Source organism: Choloepus didactylus, chromosome 2, assembly GCF_015220235.1.
Source record: "Choloepus didactylus isolate mChoDid1 chromosome 2, mChoDid1.pri, whole genome shotgun sequence".
NCBI classification, from domain to species: domain Eukaryota; kingdom Metazoa; phylum Chordata; class Mammalia; order Pilosa; family Megalonychidae; genus Choloepus; species Choloepus didactylus.
The window spans coordinates 92,843,446-92,859,906 of NC_051308.1; the positions used below are offsets into that span (position 1 = coordinate 92,843,446).

The following is a 16,461-nucleotide window of genomic DNA, read 5'->3' on the forward strand; positions in this document are numbered from 1 at the left end:
GTCATATGTTCAAAATGCTAAAGGAAAACAAAGACAAAGAACTAAAGGAAATCAGAATAACGATAGCTGAATAAAAGAGACTATCAACAGAGATGGAAATTATGGAAAGGAACCAAACAGAGCCAAAGACCACAGTAACAAATTTAAAACTCACTAGAGGGGTTCAACGACAAGTTGAAGTTGGCAAAAGAAAGAATCAGTGAATGTAAAGATATGACAATTGAAATCCTTCAGTCTGAAGAACAGAAAGAAGAATGAAGAAAAGTAAACAGAGCAAGTACTAATGTATATTTTAATTTGTAATTCCACTTTTTACTTCTTACAGGATCTAAAAAGCAAATGCACAAATTGTGATGATAAATTAGTGGTTTGGGACTCACCATGTCTAAACATGTGATTTGTGACAAAATCTACAAAAAAGTGGGGGGGTGGAGGGGTATAAGAACATAGAACACGTATACTGTTGAAGTTAAGTTGGTACCAAAGCAAACTAGATTCTTAATAGATTTAGGATGTCAAATTTAAGCCCCATTGTAACTACAAAGAAAATACAAGAGAATACGCAAGCTCACAGAGACAGAAATCAGAACACAGGTTTCTAGGGTGGGGGCAAGGGGAATGGGGAATTAATGTATAATGGGTGTAGAGTTCCTATTTTAGGAGATGGGAAAGTTCTGGTAATGGATGGGAGTGAGGGTACCACAACATAGTGAATGTGGTTAATCCCAAGGAATGGTATGCTTGGGAGTGGATAAGATGGGAAAGTTTATGTATGTATATGTTTCCACAATAAAAAATTAAAAAAAAAAGAGCAACTAAAGAGACAATGACAATTAGATGTAATACATGACCAGATGGGATCTAACGAGGGAGGAGAAAAGGTTCGAAGGGACATTACTGGGACATATAAAAAAAAAAACAAAACTGGAATATAGACTGTAAAGCTTTATATCAAAGTTAAATTTTTGAACTGGATAACTACACTTACAATGGTTACAAGTGAATATCCTTGTTCTTAGAAAATGTACATGGCAGTATTAAGTGTTCAAGAAGCATGATGCATATAACCCAAACTCAGATGTTCAGGAAATAGATTGATAGATTGATAGATATCAACAGGTAGCATGACACAGCCAAAGTGTTAAAATTTATGGCTCTGGGAACCTGAGGGGGGAAGGGCTATGCTGAAATTCTCTGTATTGGGTTTATTATTTTTGCAATTGTCTTGTAAATCTGAAAGTATCTCAAAGTAAAAAGTCGAACAAAACAAACAAACAAACCAAACCATATAGACCATAAAGCAGTATCCAGTTATGATTTACCTGCTGTGCAAGCAACTTTGGAGGTGGTGGCAGGTGTGAAGATGGTCCACGCTCCTATTACAAAGAAGAGAATGTACATGATGTTGAGTGAAATAAGCCAGAAACAAAAGGAGAGATATTGCATGATTTCACTCATATGAAATAAATAGTATATAAATTCATAGCGACAGAAAGTAGTATATGGGGTGGGGGTGGGGGGAATGAGAGCTAAACCATAATGGGTATAGGGATTCTGTTTGGGGTGATAGAAAAGTTTTGTTAATGGATGGTGTGATTAATGCCACTAAATTGTATGCTTGGGAGTGGTTTACAATGGGAAATTCTATGTTGTATACATGTTGCTGCAATTCATAAAAAGAGACTAAAAGGGACAATGACAATTAAAAACAATACATGTCAATAAAATTGCAAGGAAAAAAAAAAAAAAAAAAAAAAAAACAATACATGATCGTGAAGTGCATCTAATAACGGAGAAGAAAACGCCCAAAAGGTCATTATTGAGACAACTGAAGAAACTGGAATACAGTCTGTATGCTTTATACCAATTTAAATTTCTTGAACTTGATACCTGTACTATATTAAGTAAATATCCTTGTTCTTAGGAGTACGCATGGAAGCACTAAATGTTAAAGGAGTATGATGTTTGCAACTTACTCTCAAATTTTTAGGAGAGATAGCTATAACAAATGTGGCAACATGTTAAAAGTTGGTAACTGATATGTAGGTAGGTTGTATATTGGAATTTTTCCTATTTTTTTAATATATTTGCAACTTTCCTGTGAATTTTTTATATATCAAAATAAAGTTAGAAAAGATTGTTACAAAATACTCAGAAAACAACAAAAAAATACATATGTGCTGGAAAATTTTTAATGTATTAACTTTCTCAATGAAACCACAAAACCACTACAAGTAACCCATCTTTGTCCTTTTCTCTTTTTAATAAAGCATACAACTGCAAGATAATCTTCCATTTCCTAGAGTCTCTCTGCCATTTCAATAAGGTTGGAAATCTTAAATAGACTGTGCAAACAATAGAACTTTAGTGTATCAATTTTGGAATTCTAACCTAGGAAATATGGCTTGGGGAGGTGTGCCTCACCAAATTATTAAATTTTATTTAAGCAATCAATGTTTTTTTTCTGGATTTTGTGTCCTAATGGGAAACTAAAAATGTGAGATTTCTCTAAAGAATAACAGGCATCTAAAACATACTGGAACTATATGTGAAATATTCACCTGCTAATATACACACCAGTGTCATCAAAAAAATTGGACATCAAGGTAACATTCCTCTACTCTTTCATGAAGTAAGCAATTATCACCTCTCACTATGTCAGTAAGTAAAAAGTCACAAAACAATAGTTTTATTAAAACATTTGCTGTCAAGTCCTTTTTTTTAAGAGTTTGTTAAGTTTATTCTTCAACAGCACACCAATGCTTTAAGAATAAAACCCAAACTCCCTTTTACAGCATACAAGACTTAACTGGTTCTTACATGGTTCTCTTACTACTCTCCCATATCAAACTACTTAGCATTTCTTGAATGGGCCATGCTTTCTCCTATTTCTCTGCTCTGCAATGTGCCTACTCTTTGGAATAGCTTTCTTCCTTTTGTTTACGACTAATTCCTGCTCCAGGAATTGAGTGAATTCTCTAAAATCTCACTATGTGCTTAACCTCTATCACATCACTTAACACAATATATTGTAAAATTGGTACTTACTGGACTTTTTCCTTTCATGGAGACAGTTAGCTACCTCTTTTAGCTCCCTGAAGAGACAGGTTCTTTTAGCTCTCTTTTGTATGAATTCAATAAATACACTGTGACTCCTTACCAAGAGTAAGTGGACTCTTGTGGGAAGCCCTTTCTCATTCCCAGTTTGCAATGCAGCGCTTGCTACCCTTTACCATCTAAAAAGTGGGATCAAATATATGTCACTCTCATATGTTCCTACTTTTGCAACATTCTTCAAAACGAATTTTCTTAGATTTCCCTATTCCTATGTGAAGCTCTTACACATGATAAAATTTCACTCACAAAGACTAATCAGGATTTATAAAGCAATCTGTAAACCATAAAGCGTCTCATAGAAATGTTAGTTTGGAAAAAATAATTTTATACTTCTGTTTTGATATGACTAAGTTGCTACAAGAAATAAAAATTAAAACTGCCTCAAAAATTATGGTTCAGTTCCACAGACATTAAAAAATAAATATATAGTTCCCTTTTTCTAAGTCCCTTTCCAACTCAATGATTTCAAGATAATTCACCCATAATATCTGCAATGACAAGGATCAAGGATTTCCACGAGACCAACAAACCTGATTAAATGGAGGTCCTTTCCCATAAGGACCTTTTACTACTGATGGCTGGGCAGGTATCTGAGAAGATGATTTAGTGCTGCAAACTTCATCTGCTTCTTTTCGGTTTTCAGAGTTTTCAGAGGCTTTTGAAACTTGATCCTCACTGAAGAAACAAAAAACCAGTGGAAATAAAAAAGCAAAGAGGACAATACCATAAAATATATTTATTTCCATATGGTTTGAGAAGAAAAAAATGTATCAAGAAATGAGATACTTTTGTGATCTAGTGTTGCTGATACATTTACTCAGTAAACATATACTACCAAACTGTAATGTGTTGGTAACTGAACTTGTCCAAATTATCATCAGAAGGCATAAAACCCATCACAGCAGTAGTCAAACCTAGACATTCACAGTTGACACACATCCCGGTAAAGAAATATATCCCACTTTTTCTATCCCTTCCACCCAAGAAATCTCATCTGAGTGCAACTGGGTGATATTAGAGCTATCATATAACTGCACTCTAACTTACATGAAAAAGAAATCAAACTAAGGCATTTGAAAATATCTCCAACCATATGCTGAGCATCTAAAATATTCTTTGTTTAACATGTACTTTCTTGAGACACATCAAACTTCAATTCTTTCATTATTATATTATTTTAATTTGGCTCATTAATCTTCTTCCTACTTAGTAAAGCTCCTTGGGAGAAGAATGTAGATCTATAGATAAGGAACAAATGTCTATTAATGAAGGATTTTTGTATATACGGCTGATGTATATACAAATTCATACTGTTACTAGTAAGAGCTAGCACTACTTACCTGGTATTCTCTTTAGGACTACTACTTCCTTGTTCATCATCATCACTGAAATTTAGTTGTTCTGTATAATCCACTTCCATCTGAGCACCTATATAATTAAGGAAAACCTTAGAATGAATGCCTAGAGTATGTAACAACTAAAAGCACTTAATTAATTTTACCTCTTACCTGCCCACCCTTCATCAGCTTCAGCATCTAAGTTATCAAATTTATCAAGCTCCTTCAGTTCTGATGCACTAAGGATGGAGGGGCGTTCAGGCTCAGAAGCCCATGAAGGAGGTGGGCCTCTTCCTCGAGGGCCTCTAATGGACAGGAGATTATGGGGAGAAAAGATAACAAAATTTTAATAATTTCTAAATTAAGAGAATATTAGAAAATTGGAACTATGATCATTTCAATTCAACATTAGTGTCTTTCTATACCAAGATATAAAAAATTTTGAATTTGATTTAACAGAGAAATTATAATATTTATACATAAACATAGGTCAATACATAATACAATTCTTACACATTATTTAATAGCTGGCAGGACTTTTTAATTCTCAATGATTTAAAACAAAACTTTAGGAGGCGGGGCAAGATGGCAGACTGGTGAGCTGTATGTTTTAGTTACTCCTCCAGGAAAGTAGGTAAAAAGCCAGGAACTGCGTGGACTGGACACCACAGAGCAATCTGTCTTTGGGCATACTTCATACAACACTCATGAAAACGTGGAACTGCTGAGATCAGCGAAATCTGTAAGTTTTTGCGGCCAGGGGACCCGCGCCCCTCCCTGCCAGGCTCAGTCCCGGGGGAGGAGGGGCTGTCAGCTCCAGGAAGGAGAAGGGAGAATTGCAGTGGCTGCTCTTACCGGAAACTCATTCTACTGATTCAAACTCCAACCATAGATAGACTGAGGCCAGACACCAGAGACTCTGAGAGCAGCCAGCCCAGCAGAGAGGAGACAGGCATAGAAAAAAAACAACACGAAAAGCTCCAAAATAAAAGCAGAGGATTTTTGGAGTTCTGGTGAACACAGAAAGGGGAAGGGCGGAGATCAGGCCTTGAGGCGCATATGCAAATCCCGAAGCAAGGCTGATCTCTCTGCCCTGGGCACTTTTCCTTAATGGCCCTGGTTGCTTTGTCTATTAGCATTTCAATAACCCATTAGATCTCTGAGGAGGGCCGTTTTTTTTTTTTTTTTTTAAATCCTTTTTGCTTTTTCTAAAACAATTACTCTAAGAAGCTCAATACAGAAAGCTTCAAAGAATTGAAATTTGGGCACGTCAAGTCAAGAGCAGAACTAAGAGAGCTCTGAGACAAAAGGCAATAATCCAGTGGCTGAGAAAATTCACTAAACAACACAACTTCCCAAGAAAAGGGGGGTGTCCGCTCACAGCCACCATCCTGGTGGACAGGAAACACTCCTGCCCATCGCCAGCCCCATAGCCCAGAGCTGCCCCAGACAACCCAGTGTGACGGAAGTGCTTCAAATAACAGGCACACACCACAAAACTGGGCGTGGACATTAGCCTTCCCTGCAACCTCAGCTGAATGTCCCAGAGCTGGGAAGGGGGAGCAGTGTGAATTAACAGAGCCCCATTCAGCCATCATTTGAGCAGACTGGGAGCCTCCCAACACAGCCCAGCAGCCCAGAACTGCCCTGGGGGGACGGCACTCACCTGCGACATAGCACAGTCATCCCTCAACAGAGGACCCGGGGTGCACAGCCTGGAAGAGGGGCCCACTTGCAAGTCTCAGGAGCCATACGCCAATACCAAAGACTTGTGGGTCAGTGGCAGAGACAAACTGTGGCAGGACTGAACTGAAGGATTAGACTATTGCAGTAGCTTTAAAACTCTAGGATCATCAGGGAGATTTGATTGTTAGGGCCACCCCCCCCTCCCCGACTGCCCAGAAACACGCCCCACATACAGGGCAGGCAACACCAACTACACACGCAAGCTTGGGACACCAATTGGGCCCCACAAGACTCACTCCCCCACTCACCAAAAAGGCTAAGCAGGGGAGATCTGGCTTGTGGAGAACAGGTGGCTAGTGGACGCCACCTGCTGGTTAGTTAGAGAAAGTGTACTCCACGAAGCTGTAGATCTGATAAATTAGAGATAAGGACTTCAATTGGTCTACAAACCCTAAAAGAACCCTATCAAGGTCAGCAAATGCCACGAGGCCAAAAACAACAGAAAATTATAAAGCATATGAAAAAACCAGACGATATGGATAACCCAAGCCCAAGCACCCAAATCAAAAGACCAGAAGAGACACACCTAGAGCAGCTACTCAAAGAACTAAAGATGAACAATGAGACCCTAGTACGGGATATGAAGGAAATCAAGAAGACCCTAGAAGAGCATAAAGAAGACATTGCAAGACTAAATAAAAAAATGGATGATCTTATGGAAATTAAAGAAACTGTTGACCAAATTAAAAAGATTCTGGACACTCATAGTACAAGACTAGAGGAAGCTGAACAACGAATCAGTGACCTGGAAGATGACAGAATGGAAAATGAAAGCATAAAAGAAAGAATGGGGAAAAAAATTGAAAAACTCGAAATGGACCTCAGGGATATGATAGATAATATGAAACGCCCGAATATAAGACTCATTGGTGTCCCAGAAGGGGAAGAAAAGGGCAAAGGTCTAGGAAGAGTATTCAAAGAAATTGTTGGGGAAAACTTCCCAAATCTTCTAAACAACATAAATACACAAATCATAAATGCTCAGCGAACTCCAAATAGAATAAATCCAAAAAAACCCACTCCGAGACATATACTGATCACACTGTCAAACATAGAAGAGAAGGAGCAAGTTCTGAAAGCAGCAAGAGAAAAGCAATTCACCACATACAAAGGAAACAGCATAAGACTAAGTAGTGACTACTCAGCAGCCACCATGGAGGCGAGAAGGCAGTGGCACGATATATTTAAAATTCTGAGTGAGAGGAATTTCCAGCCAAGAATACTTTATCCAGCAAAGCTCTCCTTCAAATTTGAGGGAGAGCTTAAATTTTTCACAGACAAAGAAATGCTGAGAGAATTTGCTAACAAGAGACCTGCCCTACTGGAGATACTAAAGGGAGCCCTACAGACAGAGAAACAAAGACAGGACAGAGAGACTTGGAGAAAGGTTCAGTACTAAAGAGATTCGGTATGGGTACAATAAAGGATATTAATAGAGAGAGGGAAAAATATGGCAAACATAATCCAAAGGATAAGATGGCCGATTCAAGAAATGCCTTCATGGTTTTAACGTTGAATGTAAATGGATTAAACTCCCCAATTAAAAGATATAGATTCGCAGAATGGATCAAAAAAATGAACCATCAATATGTTGCATACAAGAGACTCATCTTAGACACAGGGACACAAAGAAACTGAAAGTGAAAGGATGGAAAAAAATATTTCATGCAAGCTACAGCCAAAAGAAAGCAGGTGTAGCAATATTAATCTCAGATAAAATAGACTTCAAATGCAGGGATGTTTTGAGAGACAAAGAAGGCCACTACATACTAATAAAAGGGGCAATTCAGCAAGAAGAAATAACAATCGTAAATGTCTATGCACCCAATCAAGGTGCCACAAAATACATGAGAGAAACATTGGCAAAACTAAAGGAAGCAATTGATGTTTCCACAATAATTGTGGGAGACTTCAACACATCACTCTCTCCTATAGATAGATCAACCAGACAGAAGACCAATAAGGAAATTGAAAACCTAAACAATCTGATAAATGAATTAGATTTAACAGACATCTACAGGACATTACATCCCAAATCAACAGGATACACATACTTTTCTAGTGCTCACGGAACTTTCTCCAGAATAGATCATATGCTGGGACATAAAACAAGCCTCAATAAATTTAAAAAGATTGAAATTATTCAAAGCACATTCTCTGACCACAATGGAATACAATTAGAAGTCAATAACCATCAGAGACTTAGAAAATTCACAAATACCTGGAGGTTAAACAACACACTCCTAAACAATCAGTGGGTTAAAGAAGAAATAGCAAGAGAAATTGCTAAATATATAGAGACGAATGAAAATGAGAACACAACATACCAAAACCTATGGGATGCAGCAAAAGCAGTGCTAAGGGGGAAATTTATAGCACTAAACGCATATATTAAAAAGGAAGAAAGAGCCAAAATCAAAGAACTAATGGATCAACTGAAGAAGCTAGAAAATGAACAGCAAACCAATCCTAAACCAAGTACAAGAAAAGAAATAACAAGGATTAAAGCAGAAATAAATGACATAGAGAACAAAAAAACAATAGAAAGGATAAATATCACCAAAAGTTGGTTCTTTGAGAAGATCAACAAGATTGACAAGCCCCTAGCTAGACTGACAAAATCAAAAAGAGAGAAGACCCATATAAACAAAATAATGAATGAAAAAGGTGACATAACTGCAGATCCTGAAGAAATTAAAAAAATTATAAGAGGATATTATGAACAACTGTATGGCAACAAACTGGAGAATGTAGAAGAAATGGACAATTTCCTGGAAACATATGAACAACCTAGACTGACCAGAGAAGAAATAGAAGACCTCAACCAACCCATCACAAGCAAAGAGATCCAATCAGTCATCAAAAATCTTCCCACAAATAAATGCCCAGGGCCAGATGGCTTCACAGGGGAATTCTACCAAACTTTCCAGAAAGAACTGACACCAATCTTACTCAAACTCTTTCAAAACATTGAAAAAAATGGAACACTACCTAACTCATTTTATGAAGCTAACATCAATCTAATACCAAAACCAGGCAAAGATGCTACAAAAAAGGAAAACTACCGGCCAATCTCCCTAATGAATATAGATGCAAAAATCCTCAACAAAATACTTGCAAATCGAATCCAAAGACACATTAAAAAAATCATACACCATGACCAAGTGGGGTTCATTCCAGGCATGCAAGGATGGTTCAACATAAGAAAAACAATCAGTGTATTACAACACATTAAAAACTCGAAAGGGAAAAATCAATTGATCATCTCAATAGATGCTGAAAAAGCATTTGACAAAATCCAACATCCGTTTTTGATAAAAACACTTCAAAAGGTAGGAATTGAAGGAAACTTCCTCAACATGATAAAGAGCATATATGAAAAACCCACAGCCAGCATAGTACTCAATGGTGAGAGACTGAAAGCCTTCCCTCTAAGATCAGGAACAAGACAAGGATGCCCGCTGTCACCACTGTTATTCAACATTGTGCTGGAAGTGCTAGCCAGGGCAATCCGGCAAGACAAAGAAATAAAAGGCATCCAAATTGGAAAAGAAGAAGTAAAACTGTCATTGTTTGCAGATGATATGATCTTATATCTAGAAAACCCTGAGAAATCAACGATACACCTACTAGAACTAATAAACAAATTTAGCAAAGTAGCGGGATACAAGATTAATGCACATAAGTCAGTAATGTTTCTATATGCTAGAAATGAACAAACTGAAGAGACACTCAAGAAAAAGATACCATTTTCAATAGCAACTAAAAAAATCAAGTACCTAGGAATAAACTTAACCAAAGATGTAAAAGACCTATACAAAGAAAACTACATAACTCTACTAAAAGAAATAGAAGGGGACCTTAAAAGATGGAAAAATATTCCATGTTCATGGATAGGAAGGCTAAATGTCATTAAGATGTCAATTCTACCCAAACTCATCTACAGATTCAATGCAATCCCAATCAAAATTCCAACAACCTACTTTGCAGACTTGGAAAAGCTAGTTATCAAATTTATTTGGAAAGGGAAGATGCCTCGAATTGCCAAAGACACTCTAAAAAAGAAAAACGAAGTGGGAGGACTTACACTCCCTGACTTTGAAGCTTATTATAAAGCCACAGTTGCCAAAACAGCATGGTACTGGCACAAAGATAGACATATAGATCAATGGAATCGAATTGAGAATTCAGAGATAGACCCTCAGATCTATGGCCGACTGATCTTTGATAAGGCCCCCAAAGTCACCGAACTGAGCCATAATGGTCTTTTCAACAAATGGGGCTGGGAGAGTTGGATATCCATATCCAAAAGAATGAAAGAGGACCCCTACCTCACCCCCTACACAAAAATTAACTCAAAATGGACCAAAGATCTCAATATAAAAGAAAGTACCATTAAACTCCTAGAAGATAATGTAGGAAAACATCTTCAAGACCTTGTATTAGGAGGCCACTTCCTAGACTTTACACCCAAAGCAGAAGCAACAAAAGAGAAAATAGATAAATGGGAACTCCTCAAGCTTAGAAGTTTCTGCACCTCAAAGGAATTTCTCAGAAAGGTAAAGAGGCAGCCAACTCAATGGGAAAAAATTTTTGGAAACCATGTATCTGACAAAAGACTGATATCTTGCATATACAAAGAAATCCTACAACTCAATGACAATAGTACAGACAGCCCAATTATAAAATGGGCAAAAGATATGAAAAGACAGTTCTCTGAAGAGGAAATACAAATGGCCAAGAAACACATGAAAAAATGTTCAGCTTCACTAGCTATTAGAGAGATGCAAATTAAGACCACAATGAGATACCATCTAACACCGGTTAGAATGGCTGCCATTAAACAAACAGGAAACTACAAATGCTGGAGGGGATGTGGAGAAATTGGAACTCTTATTCATTGTTGGTGGGACTGTATAATGGTTCAGCCACTCTGGAAGTCAGTCTGGCAGTTCCTTAGAAAACTAGAGATAGAGCTACCATTCGATCCAGCGATTGCACTTCTCGGGATATACCCGGAAGATCGGAAAGCAGTGACACGAACAGATATCTGCACGCCAATGTTCATAGCAGCATTATTCACAATTGCCAAGAGATGGAAACAACCCAAATGTCCATCAACAGATGAGTGGATAAATAAAATGTGGTATATACACACGATGGAATACTACGCGGCAGTAAGAAGGAATGATCTGGTGAAACATATGACAACATGGATGAACCTTGAAGACATAATGCTGAGCGAAATAAGCCAGGCACAAAAAGAGAAATATTATATGCTACCACTAATGTGAACTTTGAAAAATGTAAAACAAATGGTTTATAATGTAGAATGTAGGGGAACTAGCAGTAGAGAGCAATTAAGGAAGGGGGAACAATAATCCAAGAAGAACAGATAAGCTATTTAACGTTCTGGGGATGCCCAGAAATGACTATGGTCTGTTAATTTCTGATGGATGTAGTAGGAACAAGTTCACTGAAATGTTGCTATAGTATGTAACTTTCTTGGGGTAAAGTAGGAACATGTTGGAAGTTAAGCAGTTATCTTAGGTTAGTTGTCTTTTTCTTACTCCCTTGCTATGGTCTCTTTGAAATATTCTTTTATTGTATGTTTGTTTTCTTTTTAACTTTTTTTTTCATACAGTTGATTTGAAAAAAGAAGGGAAAATTAAAAAAAAAAAAAAAAGAAAAAAGACAAACAAGGAAAAAAAAAAAAAAAAAAAAAAAACGATGTAGTGCCCCCTTGAGGAGCCTGTGGAGAATGCAGGGGTATTCGCCTACCCCACCTCCATGGTTGCTAACATGACCACAGACATAGGGGACTGGTGGTTTGATGGGTTGAGCCCTCTACCATAAGTTTTACCCTTGGGAAGACGGTTGCTGCAAAGGAGAGGCTAGGCCTCCCTGTATTTGTGCCTAAGAGTCTCCTCCTGAATGCCTCTTTGTTGCTCAGATGTGGCCCTCTCTCTCTGGCTAAGCCAACTTGAAAAGTGAAATCACTGCCCTCCCCCCTACGTGGGATCAGACACCCAGGGAAGTGAATCTCCCTGGCAACGTGGAATATGACTCCCGGGGAGGAATGTAGACCCGGCATCGTGGGATGGAGAACATCTTCTTGACCAAAAGGGGGATGTGAAAGGAAATGAAATAAGCTTCAGTGGCAGAGAGATTCCAAAACGAGCCGAGAGATCACTCTGGTGGGCACTCTTACGCACACTTTAGACAACCTTTTTTAGGTTCTAAAGAATTGGGGTAGCTGGTGGTGGATACCTGAAACTATTAAACTACAACCCAGAACCCATGAATCTCGAAGACAGATGTATAAAAATGTAGCTTATGAGGGGTGACAGTGGGATTGGGAATGCCATAAGGACCAAACTCCACTTTGTCTAGTTTATGGATCGATGTGTAGAAAAGTAGGGGAAGCAAACAAACAGACAAAGGTACCTAGTGTTCTTTTTTACTTCAATTGCTCTTTTTCACTCTAATTATTATTCTTGTTATTTTTGTGTGTGTGCTAATGAAGGTGTCAGGGATTGATTTAGGTGATGAATGTACAACTATGTAATGGTACTGTAAACAATCGAAAGTACAATTTGTTTTGTATGACTGCGTGGTATGTGAATATATCTCAATAAAATGATGATTAAAAAAAAACAAAACAAAAAAACAAAACTTTAAGATATGATTAAAGAATAACAATGTGATCAAAACCAAACTCCAAATACATAATCTTAAGATAAACCATAAGGCAGAAAAAAAAAGATTAGGGACTCATCATCATGGAAGGAGAAAGGGAGAAACAAGTCTCAAAGAATTACAGGACCATGATAACAGTTTTCAGAATTTTATGTCACTTTAAAGTCATAAGAACAAAATATTTTAATAGTCTTACTTGTTTGTTTCAGATAGAGAAGGTGGGAACCTCATGGGACCATGCAGAGGAGGATATGCCATTCTAGGATACTGTTGAAACATCTGAATAAAGGGGACAAAATTTTTTTGATAAATTTAGGAACCCAGATACAAAATAATGAACAACCAAACTGACTCAAGTCTGAAGTTATTAAAACAAATGGTATTATTAATAATTAATTCTATTTGCTGGTTTGGATCAGCATTCACCCTCAGTAACAAGCCAATTACAAGATTATTGCCTCCACCAAGTTTTTAAAAATACAGGTAATAACTAAGGGATGTCATATGAAGAACATGCTATCCCATTAAGAACATTACCTAAAACTCATTGTGTATTGACATGAAAACTTAAACTAAAAAGAAAGTGCATACCCCTTCCAGAAAAATGCAAAGCCTTTATCAAGTTAGAATACTTGAAAGGCAAATAATGTGACTCCACGCTGAAGTAGGAGTGTACTAAGAGGGAACAGATTTGTTGAAAAAGAGGAATTCAGTTCAAATCAAAGTAAGGGACAGTCCATAACTCAAAAAGGGAGGGGTGGGAGGTGCATAGGGAGCTACTTGGAGTTCTTCTAGGGGCAGGGCCTACATGGATTCTGAATCAAATTACTATACAGATAATTATATACCGAGGCCCAAACAGTTCCCTTGACTTTGAGAAGCTAAACTTAGAAAAAGAAATAAAATAGATTATGAAGATAAATAATAACACCAAGGGATTTGGAAAGAAACAAGGGTCAAGGGGTGCTTTATCTTCTATTATTATTTGCTTGATGTACAGGCCAATTATGTAAATAATATGAAATAGTATTACCTTCAATATATAATTTGTATCCTGAAATAGAAGAGATTAGTTTTTCTAAAAAAAAAAAATAACTCTGTGTTAGATGAGGCAGTTACCTTAAACTTGAAAGGCTATATTTAGATGATCATGCTTTCTACATTAGAAATTTCTCCCAAGTAGGGTTAGAGCTAAGTTAATTAAGTTAAGCAGCAGCTGAAACTCAATTGGGGAAGCTTTCTGTTTGGGGGAATTATCCTAGAGAATCTCCAGATGCATCAAAGTTCTGTACCAACATCAGCAACACGCTCTTGGAGGCAAATGTTCTTTAGTAAAGTTGTGTTGAATTATTCTTCTGCTCATCATTCAAACATAAAAGGTTAATTTCATATGGTCTTAATAAATGCTTAAAATTTAGGAATTTGCAACAAAATTAATTATAGAAACAAACTTTAAATTCTCAATATATAGCACTGGTTTTAAACTTTTTTTTTAAAGTAGTGGAATACTTTATTCAAATAAACTCATTCAGGAAATTGGGAACAAAGCCCATTTGACCTTCCCTGTTATGTTCCCTGTCCTGTCCCACCCCTATACATGGAAGTTCAGGGGTCTATTTAAGCACAATTTGAAAATCACTAAGGTGATTTGGGATATAAAGTATTTTTCAAGGCCAGATTAGTATAAGGCTGATTTTTTAAAACAAGTACTCGTATTTAAACATTTATTTCATTCCTACCTTAGAATAGTTAAAAAAGTGATAATACAAGAAAAAGAAAATATGATATTTAGAAATCAAAAACAGGATTTAAACCACAAACAAGATAAATAAATATATGATCTAGATGTTTCTTGTCTATATGATTAACAGTCTTCTGAAAAATATAAATTTGTTTACCCTTGCCATATAACTTCACAGTAGGCTGAAAGCAAATGAACGTGGGCACTGAATTAAAATAGTAATTTACAGGAAATATAGAGGTCAGAATCACATATTAAATGAAAAGACTGAATCAGCAAAATTCAGACTATGAGAAACTCCACAGGACAATAAACTGTAACAAATAAACTCAAAAAAAAAAAAAGAGATGAGCAGAAGTACCCCATAGAATAGATAAGATTTTTTGGAGAAATAAGCCATCTCGGTGAATGAACATTATGTGATTCTAATCAGGAAACAATCAGAGAAACTAGAATGCTGATTTGATATTTTGAGATACATCCTAAAATATTTACAGATGAAATGGTATCTTTTGATATATGCTTTAGTAATCTAAGATGATGGAGAGTAGTTAAACTAACAATTTTAAAATAACACTGAGAATAAACAGTATTTTGTGATATCTACAATGTAACATGTCATAAAAATTCCTACTAATGATAAAGTCACAGGTGCTGGTGATACTCCTGTGATTTGCTTCTGACACTCATAAAAATTTCAGTTGGATATTAGTGAAAATAAAGACCTAAAACCCATTCCAATTCTCTCCTTGGACGTCAGATTAAGAATATCTTAACTAGCCAGCTTATTTAACAATACTCACATAAGGAGGCATCATAGCTCTATATTGGGAAGCGAGAGCAGGTTGCTGTCCATTCAGTTTAGCCTGTGGTGGACCACAAGCTATCCTCTTTTCCACCACTTTGAGGATATCATTTTGTTCTGATGTTCCAGCTGTGTTGTCATCCTGGCCAGGGAGCTTTTCATCTTGATCAGATGGAGGTGAGCCAGCAGACTTACCACCATCTCTCCAACAAGCAACATCTGGTATGAGGAGAGAGGAGAAAAAATAAGAAAATGGAACAGAGTGAAACCAAATTAGGCACATTTCAAGAAAATTTAAGCAAGCAAGCACTGTGAAGGGACAAAGTCTATTCCTAGGCCCTACTGCTTTCTAATGCTTTTCAAGGTGTTTAGGGAGTCGAGAGCAGTGGTCCCCAAAGCAGACAGCATGTACCTGAGGATGCCACCACATACAGGCAAATACTGGGGTGGGGGAAGAAAATATTACAACTTCTCTATTAAGCTTTACCAATATTTGATATAAAGATTATAACCACTGTACTCGTATGTCAGATGGTCATGTTTCAGGTATAATACCTAAGATTTCTTGAAGGTTGAGTTCTTCAACCCAGAAGGGCTGATGGCAATGCTTTTTTCAGTCTACTTTTCAGCCTACTATTGCTAGTTATGTGTACTCAGGTGAGAAGATTTAGTAATTATATTACTTAATCAAATAAAAGAGGTAAGTGGTTTTGTAAGGAAACCCAGTGTGGCAGGCTAGCCTTCATGATAGCCTCCAGCAATTTCTACCTCCTGGTATTCACACACTGTGTAGTCCCCTCCCAGTGTACTAAAATTGGTCTGTTCAACCTGTAGAATACCGCAGAAGTGATGGCAAATATCTTCCAAGATTAAGTAATAAAACTGCAGGCTTCCGTCTTGGGTGGAGATGTGTCTTTGTCTCTCTCCCGTCACTTAGTTTGAGTAAATCATGTTGTGAGCAGTCCTACTGAGAGGCCTATAAGTGAATGAGCTTGGAACTGCAGTCTCCAGCCCCA

The 16,461-nt window shown here is 37.1% G+C and overlaps 1 protein-coding gene across 10 annotated transcripts in view; it reads right to left on the reverse strand.

Annotated features, from left to right (window-relative positions):
* Positions 1–16,461, reverse strand: part of PRRC2C (proline rich coiled-coil 2C) — a 106,246-nt gene that overhangs the window by 55,052 nt on the left and 34,733 nt on the right. For all 10 annotated transcript variants that reach the window (XM_037825351.1, XM_037825354.1, XM_037825352.1 and 7 more), the window contains exons 6-11: positions 15,444–15,664; positions 13,096–13,178; positions 4,626–4,759; positions 4,458–4,545; positions 3,648–3,792; positions 1,323–1,376 (exon numbers count right to left, since the gene is read on the reverse strand). In XM_037825351.1, the coding sequence (XP_037681279.1) occupies positions 1,323–1,376; positions 3,648–3,792; positions 4,458–4,545; positions 4,626–4,759; positions 13,096–13,178; positions 15,444–15,664 (725 nt within the window). The remainder of the gene's footprint in view (positions 1–1,322; positions 1,377–3,647; positions 3,793–4,457; positions 4,546–4,625; positions 4,760–13,095; positions 13,179–15,443; positions 15,665–16,461) is intronic.